The sequence below is a fragment of the Ovis aries genome, chromosome 21 (genome assembly GCF_016772045.2).
Source record: "Ovis aries strain OAR_USU_Benz2616 breed Rambouillet chromosome 21, ARS-UI_Ramb_v3.0, whole genome shotgun sequence".
Classification (NCBI taxonomy): Eukaryota; Metazoa; Chordata; class Mammalia; order Artiodactyla; family Bovidae; genus Ovis; species Ovis aries.
Genome location: NC_056074.1, coordinates 37,018,707 through 37,042,617, shown reverse-complemented (window position 1 = coordinate 37,042,617; position 23,911 = coordinate 37,018,707). Strand labels below are relative to the sequence as shown.

General features: G+C 50.9%; 2 protein-coding genes and 1 long non-coding RNA gene across 4 annotated transcripts; 2 read left to right on the top strand and 1 right to left on the bottom strand.

The window, feature by feature from the left end:
- Positions 1–1,129: 1,129 nt before the first annotated feature.
- On the top strand, positions 1,130–3,845 carry FTH1 (ferritin heavy chain 1). Of its 2 annotated transcripts, XM_060403847.1 has the most exons (5): positions 1,130–1,461; positions 1,728–1,767; positions 2,867–3,013; positions 3,303–3,428; positions 3,525–3,845. In XM_060403847.1, exons 1-5 carry the CDS (start codon positions 1,445–1,447, stop codon positions 3,681–3,683), a joined length of 489 nt encoding a protein of 162 aa, XP_060259830.1. In that variant the 5' UTR covers positions 1,130–1,444; the 3' UTR covers positions 3,684–3,845. The 2 variants fall into 2 exon arrangements, with proteins under 2 accessions (XP_060259830.1, NP_001009786.2); NM_001009786.2 differs by lacking the exon at positions 1,728–1,767 and having other exon boundaries at positions 1,155–1,461.
- Positions 3,846–3,956: 111 nt separating this feature from the next.
- BEST1 (bestrophin 1) lies at positions 3,957–14,735 on the bottom strand. Its single transcript, XM_027959721.3, has 11 exons — positions 14,093–14,735; positions 12,955–13,142; positions 11,474–11,568; positions 10,763–10,996; positions 10,005–10,159; positions 9,541–9,618; positions 8,901–9,053; positions 8,604–8,684; positions 7,988–8,139; positions 5,279–5,917; positions 3,957–4,297 (listed from the first exon to the last, which is right to left on the bottom strand). The coding sequence occupies exons 2-11, from the start codon at positions 13,104–13,106 to the stop codon at positions 4,279–4,281; spliced, it is 1,758 nt and encodes a 585-aa protein (XP_027815522.1). The 5' UTR covers positions 13,107–13,142; positions 14,093–14,735; the 3' UTR covers positions 3,957–4,278.
- Positions 10,800–12,657, top strand: LOC132658348 (uncharacterized). Its single transcript, XR_009597832.1, has 2 exons — positions 10,800–10,942; positions 11,345–12,657. It is a non-coding gene; the product is annotated as an uncharacterized LOC132658348 (long non-coding RNA).
- Positions 14,736–23,911: the final 9,176 nt, after the last annotated feature.

The following is a 23,911-nucleotide window of genomic DNA, read 5'->3' as shown; positions in this document are numbered from 1 at the left end:
TGCTTGGCGGGGCTCCATTTCTGCCATCCACGAACTCACACCCACTCCGTGCACAGCTGCAAGCCACACCCATTGCCCCCTCCCCCAGGGTCCCTGGCATCTATCACGCAGTGCCATCAGCTTCTCTCCAAGGACAACCCGGGGGTGGCTCCCTGTAGGGCCTCCTCAGCCGAAGGCTCCTGGGACTGGGGCCGATAAAACAGGCCATTTCAAAATGGCCTCGAGGTATCCTTTCAAGATCCAAGTGGCTTCGTCCCTTTCTTCTAACCCCGGCGTTTGTGTTTTAAGTTACCAGAGATTTTCTCAGAGACCAGAGCACGGGGTCACAGGGTCGGACACAACTTAAAAATTGAACAACAGTGGCTCAGCCCCACCGTTCTCTCGGGAAGGCGGTCTCCGCCGTCTCTCAGGAAACACAGCCCGCCCAGTCTTTGTTGTATCAAATGCACGAGGAGCCATGTTTGCTTTCAGCAAAAGGCAGACAGGGTCTCCGGAGCCAAAAGCGGGAGGGGGGTGGGAGGCCGACCTGCGAAGGGCGTTGGACCCCTACCCCGCCTGCATTCGGCGCCTTTCTAGGCTTTGAGGAAGAGAAAGCGAGCCCCACTCACTCGGCCTCCCCGGGCCCACGGTCACCCTCCAGGTTCCCTATTCGCATTAAAAGGTAACCACCTCGGGCTGTGCGGGTGGCAACTGCGGCTCTAGGGCTCGGAATTTTCAGGTGCCCTTGGCCAAGAGTCTCGGGGAGCCCTCTGGGACCTCGGATTCGCCCCGACGCCCCTGGGATTGATCAGTGGCAGTTTCCCGTCGTTTCCTAGACCCCAGGACGCCATCGGGGTCAGGGCTCCGAGCTGGGCTTCCTGCCCCCCGCCCCACTTAGGTCTTCTCCAACCCCTTGACACGTTCCCAACGCTGCAAACAACAAGCAGCTCCCTTCAGGGCCCCCAGGCCCCACCACCGCCGCCCCCCCTTCCCCGCCTCCGTCCCTCCCCTCCCCCAGCTCAACATCCCAGCTGGTTGGAGCCGCGCTTGCACCGGAAGGGGCGGGGCTCGGCGGGCGGGCAGCGTGATTGGCCGCGGCGGGGCTGACGCCCGCTCCGGCTATAAGAGGCGGGCGACGGCCACCTGCGCCACAGTCTTCGCGGAGAGTCGCCGCGGTTTCCTGCTTCAACAGTGCTTGAACGGAACCCGGCTGCTCGTCCCCCCCTCACCCCGGCCGGCCACTCAGAGCCAGCCTTCGTCACCACTTGACAGCGCCCTCCGACCGGCCCAAGGTCCCCGCCGCCACTCCAGCGCCGCTCAGCCGTCGCCGCCGCCACCACCACCACCGCCCCTTTTCAGCCGCCCACCATGACGACCGCATCCCCCTCGCAGGTGCGCCAGAACTACCACCAGGACTCGGAGGCCGCCATCAACCGCCAGATCAACCTGGAGCTCTACGCCTCCTATGTCTACCTGTCCATGGTGAGCGCGGGCTGGCCGGCGGGCGGCGGGCGCGACCTCCCCGGGCGGCGGGGCGGGGTGGGGGTTGGGGGTGTGGCTCCCTGGCGGGCCCTCGCGTCTCCAGCCAGCTTCCCGCCTCCAGTCTCCCGCCTCCTTGCGCCCTTCCTGGAAAATGGAGGTTGCTTCAAATCCCCGAGGACTTCTGCGCAGAAATTCTGAGCAGTTGTCTCCTGGGAGTGCTCCCACATAGGCCAGGGTAGCTTCTGCGCACCGTTTTTTGTTTAAAGGGAGCCGAGTTTCCTTACGGGGTTGCTACGCTTGCCACCGGTACGATCCTGCAGTTTGGAAAGTGGACTTCAGCATTTCCATCCCTTCTTGTGCCTCCGGCCACGTGATCGGGGGAGGAGGGGTGGGTTGGGTGGCGTTAGGAGGTTAAGCTCCCACCCTTCTGAGCGCGGCGGAGCCTTCTGGGTAATGGTGTCCAGCCAGCTCTGGGGGCTGGCGCGAAGTGGTTTATCTCTTGGGCCGAAGAACCGGCCGCACCTCTCTTCTCTGCTTATCTCTTAAGTCCCACTTAAATGGAAGCATATCTAGAAATCTCCCCTTCTGCCGACACTGGCGCTTTCTAAGTCACCCGTCCTTGCGCCCGGCTAGTTAATTTACCTTTTTTGTGTGTAAGGGTTGTGGCGTAATTGAACCCTTAGTTCTTGAATAAAGCCCACCAACAGTTACGGGGCCAGATATTTTTCCACGCAGTAATGCGTGGAATCGGTTTTCCAAAATCTTTGTTTTAGGCGGTGTGATAGGAGTTTTAGTTAGAATGTCTTAACCGCCAGCGTTGTGCAAATCATCCAAGAACAGACATGTTGCAGATGGGTTTGGAAGAGACCTCGATCTCTGTGACTGTCATTCCATTTTAGGAACACCTGAATACAGCAAGGATGTAAAACGGAATCAAATTTTAGTTTTCTACTGGTAATATATTTAGCATTAAATGTGCAGTAGCGTTTCCGGTAACTGTTATCTTGCCTACGTGGGATAATTTTAGAAATCCATCAGCCTGCTGACAGCTCAAGTTTGAACAAGGATTGTTCAAAGAGAAGGCACTAATAGTGCAGGGTAAATACTCCAATGTCTCTTTGAGCAAATTTGACACTGGTTGTAAAAACCTTACTTTGCACTAACAGAAATGTTTAAAGAGTTCCATAGTAGAGACGGTTCCCATGATATTTTACAGGAAGCAAACTTCCAGTTTCAAGGACCAAGTTTCATTTTTGTGTTTCAGAGTAAAAATGAATTATTGTTCAATCAGGGAACACACCCTACTCCAGTCTCCTTAGGCTCAGAGCCTTGCTGGGTTTTGAGAAACCAGCTGGCAGACTGCCTTCTCTGGGGACTGTCTAACATGTTCATGTTCTGCTTTCAGTCGTACTATTTTGACCGTGATGATGTGGCTTTGAAGAACTTTGCCAAATACTTTCTTCACCAATCTCATGAGGAGAGGGAACATGCTGAGAGACTGATGAAGCTGCAGAACCAGCGAGGCGGCCGAATCTTCCTTCAGGATATCAAGGTAAATGAAAGATCCTTGGGTTGTCTTGGCAATCCTTACGTATCAGAAATCCCTGATGCCAGCAGTTGTCACTGTTAGATGAGACATTGGGCTTTAGTCTTTTGTGCTTTTTCAAGCTTAGCATTTAAGCTAAAGTGGGCCAGGATATTAAATTGGAAGCTGTTGTCAGGGGGACCTCGGCGCTCTTCCTTCTGCCAGCTGCAGTTGCTTGTTACACACTAGATGCTTGCTGGCTTGGCATTTTTATGTAGAGGTTGCAGGTACACTGACCTAAGCTCCTCTCGTTCAGAAACCAGACCGTGATGACTGGGAGAATGGGCTGAATGCAATGGAATGTGCGCTGTGCTTGGAAAGAAGTGTGAATCAGTCGCTACTGGAACTGCACAAACTGGCCACTGAAAAAAATGATCCCCATGTGAGTACACTGACACCTGGGAGCAGATGGAGGAAATAATTGCCTGAGGGGCTGGGGAGGCTTACCAATAACTTTCTTGCCTATTCTCTTTTTTAGCTGTGTGATTTCATTGAGACTCATTACCTGAATGAGCAGGTGGAAGCCATCAAAGAATTGGGTGACCACATAACCAACCTGCGCAAGATGGGGGCCCCTGGATCGGGCATGGCAGAGTACCTCTTTGACAAGCACACCCTGGGACACAGTGACAGCTAAGCCTCAGGCTGGCTCCCCACAGCCACACGGGTGACTTCCCTGGTCACCAAGGCAGTGCATGCATATTTGGGTTACCTTCATCTTTTCTATAAGTTGTAACAAAACATCTACTTAAGTTCTTTCTTTAGTACCATTCCTTCAAATAAAGTAATTTGGTACCCAGTTGTTGTCTCTTGAGTTTTGGGGATGGGCTGGAAAAGTATCTAGGTCAGCTTGATTGAATGTGTAAGTACCACCATGGTTTAGTCATGCTAATCAAAATGGAACACCGAGGAGGATTTGTCTTTATTTATTAAATTCCTTAGTTTGGGAAAGATACCAAGGCTTGAGTGTATTGAATTCACACAGAACTTAAGGACTCCTGATTCTGAATTAGGTGTTACGTGTTTCCGGCATCTCTAGCTTTCACAGTTTATTAAAGTAGAATTGCAACTACTGATTTGTGTTATCCATGAAGCTAACCATTTATTTCAGGCTGTCATAGAAACATACTCTTCGGTGTGGACAGCTGTATGCCTATGACTGGATCAGTGTCCTGCTGGTGTACACGCAGGTAGGACCAGGCTGGTGGAGCATCCCCTTTGGAGGAAGCAGGCTAGGAATGTGCTTCATCCCTAGTGAGAATTTGAGAAAGTTTACATGAGTACAGAAAGATAACCTTCATTTCAGTACGATAGTAGCTGCAACAGGAGGGCAAAAATTGAGACATCTGAAATATTCACCAGTGAATAGCGTTGGAAGACAGCAGAGTCCTTGCTAGCCAGCTATATTACCCTCTCAACCAGCTGCAGTGATTTGTTAAATGTTTTCAAAGCTATGTATTATGACCACAGAAGAACTGCTCTGAGAATCTAGAAATGGGAAGTTATACTTCCTCTCACATGGTGATTGGGGGTGGGGAAGTGTGGGTCTAACTGGGTGAGTGGATGTCCAGGAAATCTGGAATAAAGGGAAACCTCTGGTGGTATTGCAACAGCTTAAGGTTGACCTCAAAACAGGAAGAACTCATTTAAGTTCAGAAGTCTTGAGTGAGGTCCCCAAAGCATAAGATGCCCCCACCTTATCTGCCATTTCCCAGGGTTGTGGATGGTATACTCAGAAGTGCTTCAGGACCCCTGTTAACTGTTAGGGGGCAGAGCTCATGTGACTTCCCAGCTAAGCCTGGGCAGTAAGTTGAGTTCTTGGGCTACAGCTTAAGAGTCCTGAATTCTGCCCCATGTGTGTGTTTGCCACCCCTGCTTAAAGTGAGCTGGGTCCATTGGTAACATCTACCCGTCTAAACCTGGCCTCATGGCCTTTCAACATTCCTGTCAGTACCACCTCACCTTCCTATACCTGGGCCCCAGAGAAGTCCTGGTGATGCCAACCTCTTGGGTAAAGTAAGCAAAAGCCGCCCAACACTTTTCCATGGGCCTGCTGTGGCATCCCGGTGTGTATCCCAGGCCAGTGCTGGGCGTAGGGCCAGCATGCCCTGGCCACCGCAGGACCACCAGAGAATTGTGAACGAAAGGTGGGATTCAGAGCAAGGGAAGCTGGGGAGGGTCACCCCTGGGGAGCTGGGGGGTTAGTGACCCTGGTCTGAGTAGAGGACAGACCTGTCTTCCAAGTCCCAATAAGGATCTCCATGATCTTTGAGTATAGTGTGTATGTTGCTTGTCGATTGTCCCAAATGCGGTTCTCTGAGATGTTCAGGGGCCTCTGACATGTCCATCAGGTTAAACTCGACAGTTTTCCTTCTCATGTGAGTAACTTCTGGGTGCTCCGTTGAGGCCCCAGCATTCTCTGGGAGCAATTCAAAACTCTTCTTGGACCTGGGGGTTGCAGGCTGAAGGCTTTGATCTTTGACAGGGTCATCTATGCCTGAGATTCTGCGAAGACTTGAGGGTGCTGACTGTCCAGGTGGAAAGACCATAGGGGTGTGGCTGAGGGGTGTCTGTGGGGCACTGTGGTAGCCTGACCTTGCATAGAGCACCACGGACTTGAAAACATCTTCCCCCTTCCAGGCCTTGCTGTCTTCCTGGTCACTAGTGTTCTGCCCGGCCCCTCCAAGGTTCTTGGGCTGGTTCTCATGTGAAAGGACTTCTTTCTTGGGACACAGGAGTTTGGTCTTTGAGTTTGTCCTAGGGGACGGGCGGTCGTGGGATTGCAGCCCTAGGAAGCGGCCAATGATGCCAGAGTGAGCACCCTCTTGCTCCTCTAGATCTGGCTGAAACTCCATGTCTTCCTTATCCAGACTGGAAAGAAACAGAAGACTCAAGAGTTAGTGGAGGGTCAATGGCCTGAAGCCTGATGTGACTTCTTTAACCTCCCATCTCCCTCCCTCTGGCCCCAGGCCCAGAACACAGTCTCACCTCACCTTAGACTCGCCTCTCTGCTGATCTGTCCTGTGCCTCTCAATTGATCCCTCCTGGCTGAGCTCACCTCTTGTCCCTGTTAACATCCAAACTTCCCAGCCAGGAATTTAAGGACTTCCTCTTCAGCACCCACATTTTCCTTTTAAGACCCATCACTCCAGGCAATCAACTGCCAGTCCCCAGGTATGGGTAAAAACCTGACTTCCTGGGAACCCAAAGCCTTTACTCTGCAAGGGAAAACCTACCTACCCCAGAATGTGGCTGCCCTGGCCCGTGTCTAGATTCTCCCCATGCTTCCGGGTCCAGCTCCTAGTCCAGCTGGAGGCCACCTCTCAGGTGGCCAAAGGTGATCTCTGTTCTACACTCTGTCCCTTACCCAGGCATCCAGTACTTTGTACCTTGTATCAGAGACTGGGCCCTGGATTTGAGCTCCCTCACTAAACTGCTTCTTGTAGGCAAGTCTATATGTTATTAGTCTGTTATCCACCTTCCCCAGCTGCTGGAGTACAGTCCATGGAGAACTCAGAGGTGACCTCCAGCAACATTTCTGACCTAAGCAAGCCTCCATCCTTAATCATTTGATCACTTATCCAAACCTTCCTTACACAAACTGGACTCTAGCTAATTCTACTGACAGCTTAATAGGATATTCGGTTCTTAGAAAGAGAACAGTGCTTTTAATCCTGTGGCAGAAAACCTTGATGGGACGGACCCTGAGATGCAGCAAACACTCTCCAAAGTGCCCCCCGCCCCCCGACACACACACTCTGTCATTCTGGGGAGACAGAGCTGTCTGGGGCGGCTCCTTGGCCCACTGTGGCCCAGGTACAACTCTAGAGGTTCTAACCAAATCAGGGAAACAGGACCCATGCAGGGTGAAGTGTGGCCACTGTGGATGACATGAGGCCTATATTCTGTAGCAAGAAGTCTACTCAGAAGGTGCCTGTGATGACCCAACCTCCTGCTTGCTCCCTTGCCCAGGGAACCCCACTCCCACTCTTCATTCCACCCCAGCATATTAGAAAACAAGAGTTCTAAGCCAGAGTCAGCAACCAGGCCCTGACATAGCTGCATCACTAACCACTGAATGCCCTTGAGTAAGTCTCTTCTCTCTCTGAGCCTCAGTTTCCAACTCTGGACACAGAGGGGTTTGATTGGAGGTACCTAAGGGCCCTTATAGCTTTAAGAGTCCTTACACAGCACAAGATAAGTGTTAAGGGTGTGGAGTTGGAACCAGACATACCTGGCTCACCTGTGCTGCTTGCTAGCTATGTGACCTTGGGTGGGGCAACTGATTTAAACTCTCTGAAGTGAAGTGAAGAAGTGAAGTGAAGTCGCTCAGTTATGTCCGACTCTTTGTGACCCCATGGACTACATGTAGCCTACTAGGCTCCTCTGTCCATGGGATTTTCTAGGCAATAGTACTGGAGTGGGTTGCCATTTCCTTCTTCAGGGGATCTTCCCGACCCAGGGATCGAACCCGGGTCTCCTGCATTGTAGACAGACGCTTAACTGTCTGAGCCACCAACCTGGACTTAATCATCTAAAAACTAGAGATAACAAACCAAGGTTAGTGGAACAACAACAAAATAGCTTATATATATGTATATAAAGAGCATAGTACAATGCCCAGCACTTAGTAAGACACCCAATATGCATTAAGTGGCTTCCCTGATGGCTCAGTGGTAAAGAGCCAGTGCAGGAGACATGGGTTCAATCCCTGGGTCTGGAAGATCCCCTGGAGGAGGAAATGGAAATCCACTCCAGTATTCTTGCCTGGAAAATGCCATGGACAGAGGAGCTCGGCGGGCTACAGTCCATGGGATCACAAAGAGTTGGGCATGACTGAGCAACTGAGCATGCATATGTATTAACTGAAAGTTCTAAATTAAGCAGACACTTGCATTTGGGGTTTTACACCCACTGAAGTGGCTCCCTGGCACTTCCCACCTGATGTTGAAGGTGGAGCCAAAAAAGGAGGGTCGACGAGACTGGGCAGACGCAGCTGTGTAGGGGGGATGTGGTTCTGGCTCATTCCAGTACATATCTCTCTCCATCGGTGGCAAGTCCTGGTGCATCTCATCTACAGCCAACAGGGACACCTGGTCATGAGGGACAGAAGAAGTCCAACTGAAAGGTAAGCCCCAACTGACCATGAATTTGTCAGGTGACTCGGAGAGGTCACTGGTGGCTCAGATGGTAAAGAATCTGCCAGCAATGTGGGAGACCCAGGTTTGATCCCTGGGTTGGGAAGATCCCCTGGAGAAGGGAATGGCAATCCACTCCAGTATTCTTGCCTGGAGAATTCCATGGACAGAGGAGCCTGGTGGCCTACAGTCCTTGGGGTTGCAGAGTCAGACACAAGTGAGCAACTAACAGTTTGGAGGGGTCACTTCTCTCTCTTTGGGCCTCAGATGCCCTTCTTCTGAAATGAAGAGACTGATGCTACCTATAGCCTCAGAAGTTAGACTGAGAATCCTGGGAGTGAATGGTTGGAGGGCAATTCACAGAACTGTGGGGCCCCCTCCCTGGGTCCAGGGGACAGGTTCTCTTCCTCCCCTCATACCTGCAAGCTCCTGTCGACAATCCAGTTGGTCTCAAAGTCATCGTCATCCTCTCCGAATGGGTTGATGAGCTGCTCTGCCACCTCAAGGGTAAATGAGGTTCCGGAAATCCTCAGGTAGAGCCCCCTGCTGCCTTGCTCCCACCCTAAATGTGGGCTCCTGCCATTTCCACCCCTCCATCCCCTCAATGATGTCCTTCCTGCCTGACTACTGTCTCCAAAGCCACAATGTAGGGACCCTCCTCTCCTAGTTGGCCATGACCGTTGGGCAGCAGTCAGCCTTGTCCCAGGGAGGCTCACTTTCAACCAGCCGGCATAGAAGAGGAACTGCAGGAACGTGAAGAGGGGTACAACAAGGTCCATCTCGTGGCCAGGGTAGGCCTTGGCTGGGTTCAGAAACTGCCGCCCAATCAGGCAAGCCAGGAAGAAGCTGTATACCGCCACGGTCACCACCTGGGGGGGAAGGGAGGGAGCGGCAGATATGGGCTGGGTGGGGACTGTGGGATCAGGCAGCTCCCTAGGCTGGGAGGACAGGCCTTGCCCTGACGTGCACACTCCTGTGACTTTGGGTCTCCGTGATCTCCTCTTTAAAATGGGGAGGGGATTCCCTGGCAGTCCAGTGGTGAGAACTCCACGCTCTTACTGCCGAGGGGCTGGGTTCATTCCTGGACAGGGAACTAATATCCCACAGTCCTCGCAGCACAGTCAAAAATTTTTTTAAAATTAATTAAATTAAATGGGGGTAATCACATTGCCTCCATTGCCTGGACCAGGCAGGGGCCCGAACTCTTTGAACTTGGTGCTAAAAAGACCCTGCAGAGTCCAGGCGTGACTCCCAGAGGAAGCTTCTTCAGGCTCTAAGTGAGCCCTTCCCATCATAGGCTGCTCCCTGGGTCTTCTGAGTTTCCCAAAGGGGCAGCTTCACCAGTCCAGTCCTCACCTGAGTGTACACCAGTGGGATACTGATCCAGTCGTAGGCATACAGCTGTCCACACTGAGTACGCAAGGTGTTCATTTCCTAGGGGAGCAGGAAGAAGGGCTGGAGTCTTGACCACCACCTGCTCTCCAGGCTCAGCCCCCAGCTCGTCCCCGGATACCAAGGCCTGGAGCTCAGACCCTGGCTGTGTGGTCATGGACAGCTCACTTAACCTCTCTGTGCCTCAGCCTCCTCAACTGTCAAAAAGGAACCAGGATCTTGGAGGTCCACTTTAAGAGAGGATGGGAGGGGAAATTGAAAAGGGGCCACCTTGGGCTATGGAATCCTGTTGGAAGAGATCTTACAGTCCCAAGGCAGTCTCTGGGAAGACCCTCAGGGGCTCAAGCCTTCTCTTTGTAGGAAACTTGTTCCTCATGGGGCAGGACCCTGCCCGCTCTGCAGCAGCCCCATCAATGTAATGGGCTCACATTGAGCAGGCTCTGGAGCAGGATAGGGTCCCGAATTCGACCTCCAATCCATGCCTTTGTTGACAAGTTGGCAAACCACACCCAGGGCATCCAGAACGAGTTGTGTGGCAAGCTCAGTTTTTGCAAGTGCTTGTGTTCCGAGGGTGTCATGAAGCCTGCAGGAGAAAGTGGAGAAGACAGTGGGTAGGAGGAGCTGCAGAAGGGGTGGCTGGCCAGGCCCTGCCTGGTGGGGTCCAGAGTTCAAGGCCAAGTCCCTGCTGAGCCCACAGGGACCTCAGAGCTTCTTTGCCATCCTCTTTCTCTCAACAAATAATCACTGAATTCTACTCTGTGATACTCTGGGCTGAAGACGTGAGAAGGATCTGTCTTATTAACCAGGATCTGGTCAGGCAAGCCAGAGAAAGAGGTTGCTGACATACAGGCTGGACACTGGACACCAGGAAGTGAAAGAGCAGACGGAGGTAGACTCTGCTTCCTCACTAGTTCCCGAAGCCCTGCTGGGGCCCTCAACCCTCACTCTTCGAAGCTTCATTCCTCCATGAGTCCTTAGCCCTGTCTCAAATCCCTGTCCTCTGAGAGTCGGTTCCTGGCCTGTACCCACTTCAGACCCCTGACTCCGCCCCGCCCAATTCAGGTCCCCGCCTACCAGATCTCGACCCCATCCCACCCCTGGTCCCACCCAATCCTCAGCCCAGGGGCCTCTGACTCCACCCATCTTCAGCTGCGGCTCCGCCCCATCACCCTTTGGCCCCGCCCACCTGCTTTCACCAGGTGCTGCGGGCTGGGAAAGCGTTTGTAGACCGCAGCGCTGACGCTGCGCAGGATGAGCACGTTGCCTAGGTTGACATAGCGCATGAGCGTGCGCCGCAGCATCCGGCCTTGCTCATCCTTGCCCTCAACGAAGGACGACACCAGGTTCATGAGGCGGTCGGGCCACGGTAGGTTCTCATACTGGTTCCACCAGCGTGTCACGACTAGCGTCACGTAGAAGCCTGGGCAGAGGGGTGTGGGGGGCGAGGGGCGAAGGCCCACGCTGCGGCCGAAGCCCAGCGAGGGCGATGCCTCGGTTTCTCCATCCTTCTAATTGGCTGAACCCAGCCCCAACCCTGCTGGAAGGCGCTCGGGAAGGAGAGACCATCAGAGCCTTGTGTGAAGGCATGAGAGCCAGGAGTTCTCTCTGTGGCCCCACTGGCTTTCCCGGAAATCCTCCAGATCCCTCCCCTCCTGCATAAGGCTCCAGAGACTACTATAATGTCAGCACTGCTCTCAGAAAGTGGGATCTCAAGTGCTCTTAGCCGGACATCCTTCCTAATGCCTAATGTCAGTCCCTCTGGCTGCAGGCTCTCCATTTCCCTGAACCACCGAGAGGCACTGATGTACAACTGGCCTTCCCAGGAGCTCCTCGTGATCTGCCTGTCTGGAGCCTGGAGAAGCCACCAGGACCCCCACGCGCAGAAAGGGGGGCTCACCCAGCACGAAGGAGATGGGGATGAGCTGGATGTAGCTATCGCAATACAGAGTCAGCTTCTCAAAAATCACCTGCTGTTCCTCCGTGAGGGCCATCCTGGGGGAGGGAGGGGTTGGGGTAAAGATGTGTAGACTCTAGGAGGAGATGGCTGAGACCTGTCCCGTGATAGCCTCATTTCCTCCCTGTCTCTCATTGGCCTGCCTGGGGCCCCTCCTCTGGCCTGAGCCAGGTCCCTCTTCTTTCTCCCACAGCCCCCAAACCCCAAAGGGGCCTCTGCTCCATGCCTGGAGGAGAAACCCTCAGGGGGTTTTCTGTGAGGTCAAGGAAGGCAGGTCCTGCTGAAGGAGTCCGTTTTAGGCACTGCCGACCCTTTTAAAGGATCCAAAAGACAGTTGTTTGAAAGCAGGTTGAGGGACTTCCCTGGTGGTCCAGTGGCTAAGACTTCCACTCCCAATACAGGGGCCCAGGTTCGATCCCTGGTCAGGGAACTAGATCCCACATGCCACAGCTAAAGATATAGCATGCCACAACTAAGGCCCAGTGCAGCCAAATGAATAAAAATAATATATTAAAAATGTTGAAATAAAGTGTTTTGTCTTTTAAAAAAATGTCTGGTGAGGGGATGAATCAGTAGAACACAGAGGGGGTTTTAGGGTTTAGGGCAATGAAATTATTCTGTACGACACTGTAATGGTGGATGCAAGTCATTACACATTTGTCCAAACCCATAGAGTATACATCACCAAGGAGGAACCCTAACATAAACTATGGACTTTGGGTGATAATGAGGTGTCAGTGTGGGTTCATCTATTATCACAGACATCCCACTGTCTGGTAGGATGTTGATAGTGGGGAAGGCTGTGTGTGTGGCAGGAGGGGGTGGGGTACATGGGAATTCTCTGTACCTTCTGCTCAGTCTTGCTACTACCGTAAAGCTGCTCTAAAAAATAAAGCCTAATTTTCTAAAGTATATTGGTGCCCTAGTAACAACCAAAGAAAACAAATGTGCTCTGTTATTAGTATTATCCTTATGGACTCGAGAAATTTATGTATTTGATATTTTTCAATTCATTGTCATCATTAATGCATTTTCATTAAAAATGCTGTTATATATTCTGTAGTTTTATTGACCACAGAATATATTGCTATATTGCTTAAATAAACGTTTGTATTGGGGAAAAGAAACGGCATGGTCTGTGAGAGAAACCATGTGGGGTTCAGGAAAACAGGCTAACTGGATGGGACCAGAGAAGGGCCCTCCCTGGGGTGGAGGAAAGGGTTTCTGAGACGCTCCGACCTGTACTGCGTTTCCCTCCCAGGCTGTCTCCTTTCTTCTCCCCAGCCCCCAGGTCCCCAGCCCCCGGCTCTAGGGCTTTTCCACAAGCTTAGCGCAGCCTTATAGGTCTCTGTGCACTGGGCTCCTAGATCACTGAGGCCCTCGGAGCTCCAAGCCTTGGAGCTGTCCCCCATGTTCCTCCGAACCTGTAAATGAAGCGGATGATATAGTAGCAGAGCAGAAAGATGAGAAACTCGCCATAGAGCAGTTTGTAGATGCTGCCTCGCCAGCACAGCAGCAGGCGGGAGAATGAGCCTAAACGGGCGTTGGCCACTTGGCTCGAGTAGGTGACGGTCATGGCCAGGCACTGGGCTGCAGCAGGTGGGCTTGGGTCCTGGTGGACAGACAGGGCGGGATGCTGGTGGAGGTGGGCAGGAGGGAGCAGGGACCTCTTCAGAGTCTGTCCAGGACTCATGAGTGACCCTTCCCTGCTCTGGGCCTCAGTTTTCTCATCTGGACCCTGGGAAGTACCCTCCAAGAAGCTAGGGAATTGAGCTCAGGTGCTGTCCTTAGCCTTGGCATGGAGGGCACACAGAAGTCTGTACGCTTTAATTGTGGTACAAAGGCAGCAACACAAGTGTCCAAAAACCTAAGTGTGGGCTCCTTCCTGTGTTCTAAGCCCATCATGTTCAGTGCCCACCCCCCAAGCTCTGCCAGCCACCCTGGAATGAGAACTGGTAAGGGGCATGATCAGCCTTGGCCGCCACCCTGTCCTCAGTGCCCAGAACAGAGCTTGGATGGTAGAGACGTTACTGAATGGTGACCCCAGGGCCTTTCCACCTGCTGATCTTCGTTCCTGGGGGATGCTCTTCCTAATCTAACTGTACGGCCCACTCCCACTTTAGATCATTTCCCCAGAAAGGATGTCCCCAGCTACCCTACCTGGAAATAACACCCTAGTACCACCAGCCCTCTCTTCTCCTCACCTTGCTCGATTTTTCTACATAACACTTATTGTGTTACACTCGTGGTTATATTTTGCAGGCTACCTGCATGTTTACTGCTTATTCCCTCCTGGGAATGGAAGTTCTCATAGGAGGTGCTCAAAAAGAATTTTCTGAAGCAATGATTGGCCACCATCCCCCTATCTGTTCTGGTGCAGCCACACTGGCCATCTCTGTGCCTGGTGTTCCCTAAGTTACTCCCTCCCACCTCAGGGCCTTTGCAGAGACACACAGGTGCCCACACACCTGTGTGTACCCACCATGTGCACATGTGCAGGGTCAGCCACCCCAGTGGCCCCCAGAGCCCCAGCCCAGCCTGCTGGGATAACCCCTTACTTACAGTTGGGGCTCCTGGCTGGTCAGGCGATCCCGCAAAAGGTCTGGCCACAGGACTGTTGGGACTCTCTGGGTTCCTAGGGCCAGTGCCCCTGCCCACACTTAGGGGTTGGCACTGCCCACGCGTGTGTTATATGGTCACTTGACTCCCTAAGCCAGAGGCCCTCCACAAAGGAGCCCTTGTCTTGGCCCCCTCCTCGTAATCTCCCCTTAAACAGCAGGCATCACAGTCCAGCCAGGCCCTCTCTAATTCCTTCCGGAGGATGGGGGGGTGGGGGTTGGGTTGAGACCAGGGCTGGAATTGAGGGCAACCCCTTCCACCTTGGGCTCTGATGATCCTGCCATTTCCTCTGGGCCCTAAACTGAGGGGTCTGTTTCTGATCCTTGAGGTCTTACAGGGAGAGCAAGATCTTGTGGGGAAGAGGGGGCCTTGGGCCTTATCTCCAATGCCAGGAGCCGTCAAGAGAGGGGAGACTTTGCCCAGGCCCTGTGGGCTTGTGCAGCACTTTGGGTACCAGAAAGAACGCTGGACCACAGTCAGAAGTTCTGGCTTCTAGCCCTGGCTCTGCCACCTGAGATGACCCTGGGTGGCCCTCTGCTCCTCCCTAGGCCTCAGTGTCCCTCTCTGAAAAGGATGGCGTTGCTTTAGAACTCCATCCCCTCAGGGAGATGACAAAATTCTGCATATACTCGTGAGGAGCTCTGATTGGCTGCTGGTGACATCATAGATTATTCGGGCTGTGATTGGCTGGCAGGGCCCAGTCAGTAGGTTGCTTTAGAGCCATGGTAGGAGAAGGCGGGGCAAGGGGGCTGCTGTGTGGGGACAGGGCCTGGTGCGGGATGACACAGCAGTGCTCATGCTGTTGGCTCCCAGCCAGCCCGTGCAGTAGGGGAGTGCCTGCCCAGGTCCCCAAGGAAGGCTGGTTAATATCTCAACAGCTGGTTCCGTGCATTTTAATACATCAGTCCATCGAACTCTAAGCTGCTGGAAGTGATGGGGTCTAGGAGGTATCTCCTCTTGTATTAAGTGAAAGCTTGAAGCAGCCGTGGCTCTTGGTCTTCGGTGGCTGTAAGAATAATCTGGAATGTTTGTTAAATATGTGGCTTCTCAGGATCTTTCTCCAGAGCCTGATTCTGAATCCTGAGGGATGCTGTATGTCTAACAAGCACTGGGGGAATTATCATGCCAGTGGGCTCCCAACCACACATTCCGAAGCCCTGATTTACAATGTGACCTTGAGCCTTAAAATAAACCCACTCCTTCCTGCCCCCTCCCTCTCTCCTTCACTTTCCCCTTCCCTCCCCACCCCCGCACCCCGCCCCAGTGTTAACGCTGCTGAGACTGAAGGTGATTTTTGGGCACGGCATTCTGGCCTTTATAATTCTCTGCCTGGAAAAAGAAACAATTCCACAGCGACCTTGGGTGCTCTTCTAATCACAGCAAACAATCGTGCCATTACTATTATAAGGGAGTCTCTTCAGAGTTCAGGGACCATCTTCCAGGAGTGTTTGCTGCATCTCTGCTTCCTGTGCTGTGGGAGACATCTTTCTCATCACTGTCCTTAACTGAACTGGGGAAAGGGGCAGGTTTACCTGAGCCTCAATCTCCTCACCTGTGAAGTGGGACAATAATGCCGACCTCAGCAGCCAGGTGAGAATGTCGGATGCGGAAGAGAGTCCTTGTGTCTGTTAACTCTCCCTGGGGAACATCCGCAAATCCCTGGGCGGTGGGTGGCATTTTCCAAGGTCCCCTGGTGAGTCTAGTGTATGGGGTGGGTTGAGGATCACTGCTTTGAGAGAATTTTTTTCCCTCTTCCCCCACCAACACATGACAACACTCAAGAGGGAGAGCTTTCCATTTAACACATGATTAATAGACATTTAAAAGTAAAATAGAAACATATGCCTGCCACCACACTTGGCCTGAGGACGCTCTCTCGGTGTTGGAATAAAATGAACCATTTACCTTTGTGCAATCAGGTTCCTGCCTCTAACTGTGGTGGCCACTGGAGGGCGCCCTTGACCAGCTGGCTTTGGCTCGGGAAGGCTGATTCACTGGTCTGTGTGGATGGTGAAACTGGAGCTGGATGGCACTTTCATCTCCTTGGCCCTGACCAGCAGCCACAGAGCCAGGAGAGGCAGTCGGGAGATACTGGAGTCCTCCCTTCCTTTCCCTGAACCTCGGGTTCCTTGGCAATGTGTCCCAGATCCCAGCAGGACCAGCTGACAGAGTTGCCCCAGGACATACCTAGAGACACCCCATGAGCAGCTGCTCTTGGTCACACCCCGCTCCTAAGACAGGCACACCCCAGGCATAAGTCATGGTCTTTCCCACCGGCTCTCAGTCATGTAAATGTCCCCAGCCAGGCAGACATGGCTTGGGCACACAGAAGGGCCACCATGAGCACTGACTGACCCAAGCCATCCTGGACGAAGGTCCCAGGATAGGCCCCTGCAAGGATGGCAGTCTCTCGTGCTTTCCTTTCCACAGGCAGCCAACAAACCATTTCTAGAGCCAGAACTGAGCCTAATCCGATTCCTGCCTTCAAGAATTCATGACTGGACTCCCCTGGTGGCCCAGTGGTTAAGAATTCACCGGCCAATGCAAGGGATATGAGTTCAGTCCCTGGTCCGGGAAGATTCCCCATGCCATGGGACAACTAAGCCTGAGTGCCACAACCGCTGAGCCCACACAACCTAGAGCCCATGTTCCTCAACAAGAGAAGCCACTGCGATAAGAAACCCATGCACCATGACAAAGAGTAGCCCCCGCTCCAGCAACTAGAGAAAGCCTGCGTGCAGCAATGAAGACCCAGCACAGCCAAAAATAAACAAATAATTTTAAAAAAAATCATGGTTAATAAAAACCAGGATAATGCTTAAGTAGCTCTAACACAGAGGGACAAGGCCTAATATCTATGCCATGTGCATGGAGCTCAGGGAAACTTTTACAGAGATGGGAGCATTTGAGCTGGGTCTTGAAGTATGAGTAGGAGCTTGTGTGAGTTGAGAAGAATGAAAATGCATTACATATCAGGGGAACAGCCCATGAAAAGTCACAGAGGCATTACTGAGAATAGTTAAGTAAGGCATTGTTATCCACCTTGTACACAGAAGAGGACACTGAAGTTCAAAGCCTGCTTTGTCCAAGGTAGCATGGTTATAAAGAGCTAGGCTGGGATTGGAAACTGGGTCTTCTTATTTTAAATCCTGTGCCTTTTCCACCAACCTGTTGTCATCTTTCCAGTGGAGGTCGGTTTCTGAGCGGTGAGGTCTCACTGGTTAGGGTAGTGGGGTTGAAAAGAGGTCTGAGGGATGGGGGATGCACAGAGGGGCACACAGAGGGGGACTCTAACGGCAATAGAGATCATGCCTTTGAACCCCCCAGCAGAGAGCCATCTCTGGGGGCAGACGTAGCAGAGCTGGGCAGATGCGTGGAGATTCCAGAGGTGGAATGCCATGGCTTTCTCATCTAGGGTCACCATGGCAACAGGAGAATCACAGAGGGCCTGCCACTGTGGCCTTCCAGGCCCTGTCTCAGCTGGGCAGGAAGGAGGGGACCCAGCTTGGCTGGGGGCACTGGCAGGGGGCCCTGAGGTGGGTCAGCCAGGCCTGGATGCTGCCTCCAGGCTCTGTGTAGGGCACCTGCCAGCCCATACCCCTCTCTTGGGCCAATCACTGTATGAACAGGGCAGAAGCCAAGAAAGGAAAGGAGAGGTCTTGGCACAGCCGGACAGGGGAGCAGAGGGATCCTACCAGCCTGGGGCCTGGAAGCAAGACAGTTGACAACACCTCTACCCTGAAGCCAGCAGCCCTCATCCCTGAAGGGTCAAACAGACTCCACATTCACAGATATGAACACATGAGCTCTGGCTACTGCAGGAAGACAACAGGGACCAGGAGAGGCAGAGAGGCTGGGACACACTCAGATCCAGCTTTACCAAGCCCCGTCCTGCCAATGACAATGGAATAGCGTGGAACAGGCCAGAGCCGGCCCAACCACTGATGCAAATCGAGAGGACTCATCACCGCCTTGGGGAGAACCCTGGGATCTCTGAGTTACCCCATTCCCATGGACTCTGTCCCCCTGAGGTCAGCCAGGTGAGGCACAGACCCCATCCACACCCCCCAACCCACCAGCTCAGGATTGGGGCTAATTGGCAGGGGAGGGGGAAGAGGGGCCTCGCAGGGGGACTGCACTGGGTGTGAGAGCACAAGGTGCTGTTAGGCATTCCCCACGAGTCAGGAGCCTCAGTTTTCTCATCTGTCAAATGGGCATGTAAGCAGTTTCACAGGCTATAGACAAAGAAATCAAAGTGTAGAGGCAGAAACTGACTTGCCTTGAGTCATAGAGAATTAGAGTCAGAGCTGAGATGTATGGGCAGGTCAGAGCAGTGTGTCTCCACTGTTCCAGCAGATTCCTGAGGTTCAGCTCCACAAGCCAGCACTAACTGTTGGCTGAAATTGGTGTTGTGCTGGGCATTGTAGGAGGTAAGAAGAACAGGGAACGACGGTTTCTTCCATGTCTTCAGCACTTACTGGGTGCCAGGCAGTGCGTGTGTGCTCTGTCCCCTCAGTTGTGTCCAACCCTTTGTGACCCCATGGACTGTATGAAGCCCTACCAGGCTCCTTTGTCCATGGGATTCTCCAGGCAAGAACACTGGAATGGGTTGCCACGCCCTGCTCCTGGGGGATCTTCCCAGTCAGTGCCCTAAAACACTTTTTTAACAATGATCTCAGCTCATCATCGGAACTGGGGAATAGGAAGCATTGTCCACCCGTGACAGGTGGATGTCAAGCCCAGAGAGAAGGTAAGTAACCTGCCTGTCTCCATTCAAACCCCAGCCCTCCTGGTCCCAAGCCCTTGCGGTGATGCCTGGGTAAGCTGCCTCCTGTTTGGACCAGCCTGCTCTGAGTCTGCGTAAGGCTTTGAGGCAAGCCTTCCTCAGGAGGTGGCCAGACCCAAGAAGAGTGGGAGTGGATAACACAAGGGCACGTAAGAGTAAGCCATGGGGGCCATCAGGACCACCGAGCGAGCTGCCTTGAGTAGCCTTGACCGGCCTCAGACGCAGGTTGCCTGGCAACCCCAGGTCCATTCCATCTCCAACGCAGGCCAGGCCTCCAGAGTCAGCAGGTAAAACTACAGGACAGTCAGTGGCATATGAATGTTGGATAAACAGTGAATAACTTTTTAGTGTAAATATGTCCTACACTACATAGGTTCCTGGGGGAGGGCATCTGGAAGCAATGGCCCTTTCTATGCTAGCATCTCAGCTGCAGTGAATTGCTCCATCCATCGCCCCCTCCTTCCTACTGTTGACTTCTGGAGCCTGGCTGCTCAAAGGAAGGAGGGGTTGTCTGCAGTCCAGGTGTAACAATATCATTTAGAAGTTTTATTATTTTTTTGAAGATATTTTTCTAGGTGAGATTAACTTTTATTTATTTTTGGCTGTGCTGATTCTTTGCTGCTGTGTGGGTTTTTCTCTTATTACAGGGAATTATTATTATCCACAAGGGAAGCCCAAGAATACTCAAGTGGGGAGCCTGTCCCTTCTCCAGCAGATCTTCCAGACCCAGGAATCGAACCAGGGTCTCACCTGCATTGCAGGCAGATTCTTTACCAACTAAGTTATCAGGGAAGCCCCTTATTGCAGGGAGCAGCAGCTATTCTCTGGTTGTGGTGCATGGGCTTCTCATCGCAGTGGCTTCACTTGTGGAGCACGTGATCTAGGGCGTGTGGGCTTCAGAGGTCTCAGTTCCCAGGCTCTAGAGCGTAGGCTCAATAGTTGTGGCATACGGGCTTCGTGGCTCCGTGGCACGTGGGATCTTCCCGGATCGGGAATCAAACCTGCGTCTCTTGCATTGACAGAGCGATTCTTTACCACTGAGCCACCAGGGAAGCCCTGGAAGGTTTTTTTAGAAATGCAGACTCCAAGGCCCCATCCTAGACCTGTTCAGTTCAAATCAGTATTTGAACAGGGTCACAGGAGATCTGTGTGGACATGAAAGTTTGAGAGGCTAGCTTCGGACGATGATGAGAGAGATAAGGGAGATTTATTACTGTACTACACGCTTATTGTAAACAGGAAAATATAGAGCAGCAAAAACACAAAAATCACCAAAAGTATCATTTTGATGTATTTCATTCCAGTCTTTTCAGCAGCTTTTAGTTTATTCAACCATTACCAGTATCTAATTCCAGAACATTTCTGTCATCCCTAATGGAAATTTATTCTCATTACACAGTCACTTCCCATTCATTAGCAACCAAACCCTAGCAACCATTAATCTGCTTTCTATCTCTATGGATTTGCCTATTCTTGACATTTTATATAAATGGAATCATAATAGCGCTTGTTCTTTTATGTTTGGCTTCTTTCACTTACCCTGGTGGCTCAGAGGGTAAAGCGTCTGCCTGCAATGTGGGAGACTTGGGTTCAGTCCCTGCAGTGGGAAGATCCCTGGAGGAGGAAATGGCAACCCACTCCAGTACTCTTGCCTGGAGAATCCCATGGATGGAGGATCCTGGTGGGCTACAGTCCACAGGGTCGCAAAGAGTCGGGCACAACTTCACTTTTCACTTTTCACTCTCACTTTTCTTTCACTTAGGATAATGTTTTCAAGACTCATCCATTTTGTTGCATGGATCAGTACAGTCCTTTTTGGGTTGAGTAGTATTTAATCGTATGGATGTTCCACAGTTTTTTTACTCATTCATCACTTGATGGATATTTGAATGGTTCTGATTCTTTGTCTATTATGTATATTCATATACAAGCTTTTTCTTTTTACTTCTGTCTTCTATGGACCCAAGAGTGAAACTGATGGGTCATATGGCAATTCCATGGTTACCTTTTCAAGGAACTACCAAGCTGTTTTCCACAGTGACTGTGCCATTTTACACCCCTGCCAGCACAGCATGAGGACTCTAACTTCCCCACATCCTCTCCAACACTTTATTTTCTTTTCTTGTTGCTTAGTCGCTAAGTTGTGTCCGATTTTTTGTGACCCCAGGGACTGCAGTATGCCAAGGCTCCTACGTCCTTCACTATCTCCTGGAGTTTTCTCAGATTCATGTTGAGAAGTCGGCGGTACTAGCTAACCATCTCATCCTCTGTCCGCGTTCTCCTTTTGCCTTCCATCTTTCCTAGCATCAGAGTTCTTTTCCAAAGAGTTTACTCTTCACATCAGGCGGCCAAAGTATTGAAACTTCAGATCCAGCATCACTCCTTCCAATGAATATTCAGGACTGATTTCCTTTAGGATTGATTGATTTCATCTCCTTGCTGTCCAAGGGACTCTCAAGAGTCTTCTCCAGCACCAAAATTCAAAAGCATCAATTCTTCAGTGCTCAGCCTTCTTGATGGTCCAACTCTCACATCTGTACATGACTACTGGACTACTGACTATTTTAGAAGAAATGTGTATATACTAGTGGGTGTGCAGCGGTACCTTACTGTGGTTTTGGTTCGCACTTCTTTAAAGACAAATGACGTTGAACATCTCATTCTCCCACTCTTGGTTGTCTTTTCACCTTCATGAGAGCTTCCTCTGATGCACAGCATTTTTAAAATTTTGAGCAAGTCTCAGTTCAGTTCAGTTCCTCAGTCGTGTCTGACTCTTTGCAACCCCATGGACTGCAGCATGCCAGGCCTCCCTGTCCAATACCAACTACCAGCGTTTACTCAAACTCATGTCCATTGAGTTGGTGATGCCATTCAACCATCTCATCCTCTGTCATCCCCTTCTCCTCCCGCCTTCAATCTTTCCCAGCATCAGGGTCTTTTCAAATGAGTCAATTCTTCACATCAGGTGGCCAAAGTATTGGAGTTTCAGCTTCAGTGTCAGTCCTTCCAATGAATATTCAGGACTGATTTCCTTTAGGATGGACTGGTTAGATCTCATTGCAGACCAAGGGACTCTCAAGAGTCTTCTCCAACACTACAGTTCAGAAGCATCAATTATTTTGTGCTCAGCTTTCTTTATAGTCCAACTCTCACAGCTATAAATGGCTACTGAAAAAAACATAGCTTTGACTAGATGGACTTTTGTTGGCAAAGTAATGCCTCTGGTTTCTAATATGCTGTCTAGGCTGGTCATAACTTTTCTTCCGAGGAGCAAGCATCTTTTCATTTCATGGCTGCAACCACCATCTGCAGTGATTTTGAACCCCCTCAAAATAAAATATGTCATCGTTTCCACTGTTTCCCCATCTATTTCCCATGAAGTGATGGGACCAGATGTCATGATCTTCGTTTTCTGAATGTTGAGCTTTAAGCCAACTTTTTCACTCTTCTTTCATTTTCATCAAGAGGCTCTTTAGTTCTTCTTCACTTTCTGCCATAAGGGTGGTGTCATCTGCATATCTGAGGTTATTGATACTTCTCCTGCCAATCTTGATTCCAGCTTGTGCTTCATCCAGCCCAGCATTTCACATGATGTACTCTGCATAGAAGTTAAATAAGAGGGTGACAATATACAGCCTTGACGTACTCCTTTCCCGATTTGGAACCAGTCTGTTGTTCCATGTCCAGTTCTAACTGTTGCTTCCTGACCTGCATACAGGTTTCTCAAGAGGCAGGTCAGGTGGTCTGGTATTCCCATCTCTTTCAGAATTTTCCACAGTTTGTTGTGATCCACACAGTCAAAGGCTTTGGCATAGTCAATAAAGCAGAAATAGATGCTTTTCTGGAACTCTCTTGTCTTTTCAATGATCCATCAGATGCTGGCAATTTGATCTCTGGTTCCTCTGCCTTTTCTAAAACCAGCTTGAACATCAGGGAGTTCATGGTTCACATACTGTTGAAGCCTGGCTTGGAGAATTTTGAGCACTACTTTGCTAGTGTATGAGATGAGTGTAATTGTGCAGTAGTTTGAGCATTCTTTGGCATTGCCTTTCTTTGGGATTGGAATGAAAACTGACCTTTTCCAGTCCTGTGGCCCCTGCTGAGTTTTCCAAATTTCCTGGCATATTGAATAAAGCATTCTTTCACAGCGTCATCTTTTAGGATTTGAAATAGCTCAACTGGAATTCTACACCTCTACTAGCTTTGTTCACAGTGATGCTTCCTAAGGCCCACTTGACTTCACATCCCAGGATGTCTGGCTCTAGGTGAGTGATCACACCATCGTGATTATCTGAGTTATGATGATCTTTTTTGTACAGTTCTTCTGTGTATTCTTGCCACCTCTTCTTAATATCTTCTGCTTCTGTTAGGTCTATATCATTTCTGTCCTTTATTGAGCCCATCTTTGCATGAAATGTTCCCTTGGTATCTCTAATTTTCTTGAAGAGATTTCTGGTCTTTCCCATTCTATTGTTTTCCTCTATTTCTTTGCATTGATCACTGAGGAAGGCTTGCTTATCTCTCCTTGCTATTCTTTGGAACTCTGCATTCTCATGGGTATATCTTTCCTTTTGTCCTTTGCCTTTCACTTCTTTTCTTTTCACAGCTATTTGTAAGGCCTCCTCAGACAACCATTTTGCGTTTTTGCATTTCTTTTTCTTGGGGATGGTCTTGATCCCTGTCTCCTGTACAATGTCATGAACCTCCCTCCATAGTTCATTAGGCACTCTGTCTATCAGATCTAGTCCCTTAAATCTATTTCTCACTTCCACTGTTTAATCATAAGGGATTTGATTTAGGTCATACCTGAGTGATCTAGTGGTTTTCCCTACTTTCTTCAATTTAAGTCTGAATTTGGCAATAAGGAATTCATGATCTGAGCCACAGTCAGCTCCCGGTCTTGTTTTTGCTGACTGTATAGAGCTTCTCCATCTTTGGCTGCAAAGAATATAATCAATCTGATTTCAGTATTGACC

What these genes read in the sequence shown, in the direction of transcription:
- FTH1 (NM_001009786.2), top strand. Translation starts at nt 1,348, where the DNA reads ATGACGACCGCATCCCCCTCGCAGGTGCGCCAGAACTACCACCAGGAC. An exon ending in TCTTCCTTCAGGATATCAAG is followed by an intron (nt 3,014 to 3,302) that starts GTAAATGAAAGA and finishes CCTCTCGTTCAG; the next exon opens with AAACCAGACCGTGATGACTG. An exon ending in CTGAAAAAAATGATCCCCAT is followed by an intron (nt 3,429 to 3,524) that starts GTGAGTACACTG and finishes TCTCTTTTTTAG; the next exon opens with CTGTGTGATTTCATTGAGAC.
- BEST1 (XM_027959721.3), bottom strand. Translation starts at nt 13,106, where the DNA reads ATGACCGTCACCTACTCGAGCCAAGTGGCCAACGCCCGTTTAGGCTCA. An exon ending in GCAGCACCTGGTGAAAGCAG is followed by an intron (nt 10,160 to 10,762) that starts GTGGGCGGGGCC and finishes TTTCTCCTGCAG; the next exon opens with GCTTCATGACACCCTCGGAA. An exon ending in GGCTCCACCTTCAACATCAG is followed by an intron (nt 5,918 to 7,987) that starts GTGGGAAGTGCC and finishes GTTTCTTTCCAG; the next exon opens with TCTGGATAAGGAAGACATGG.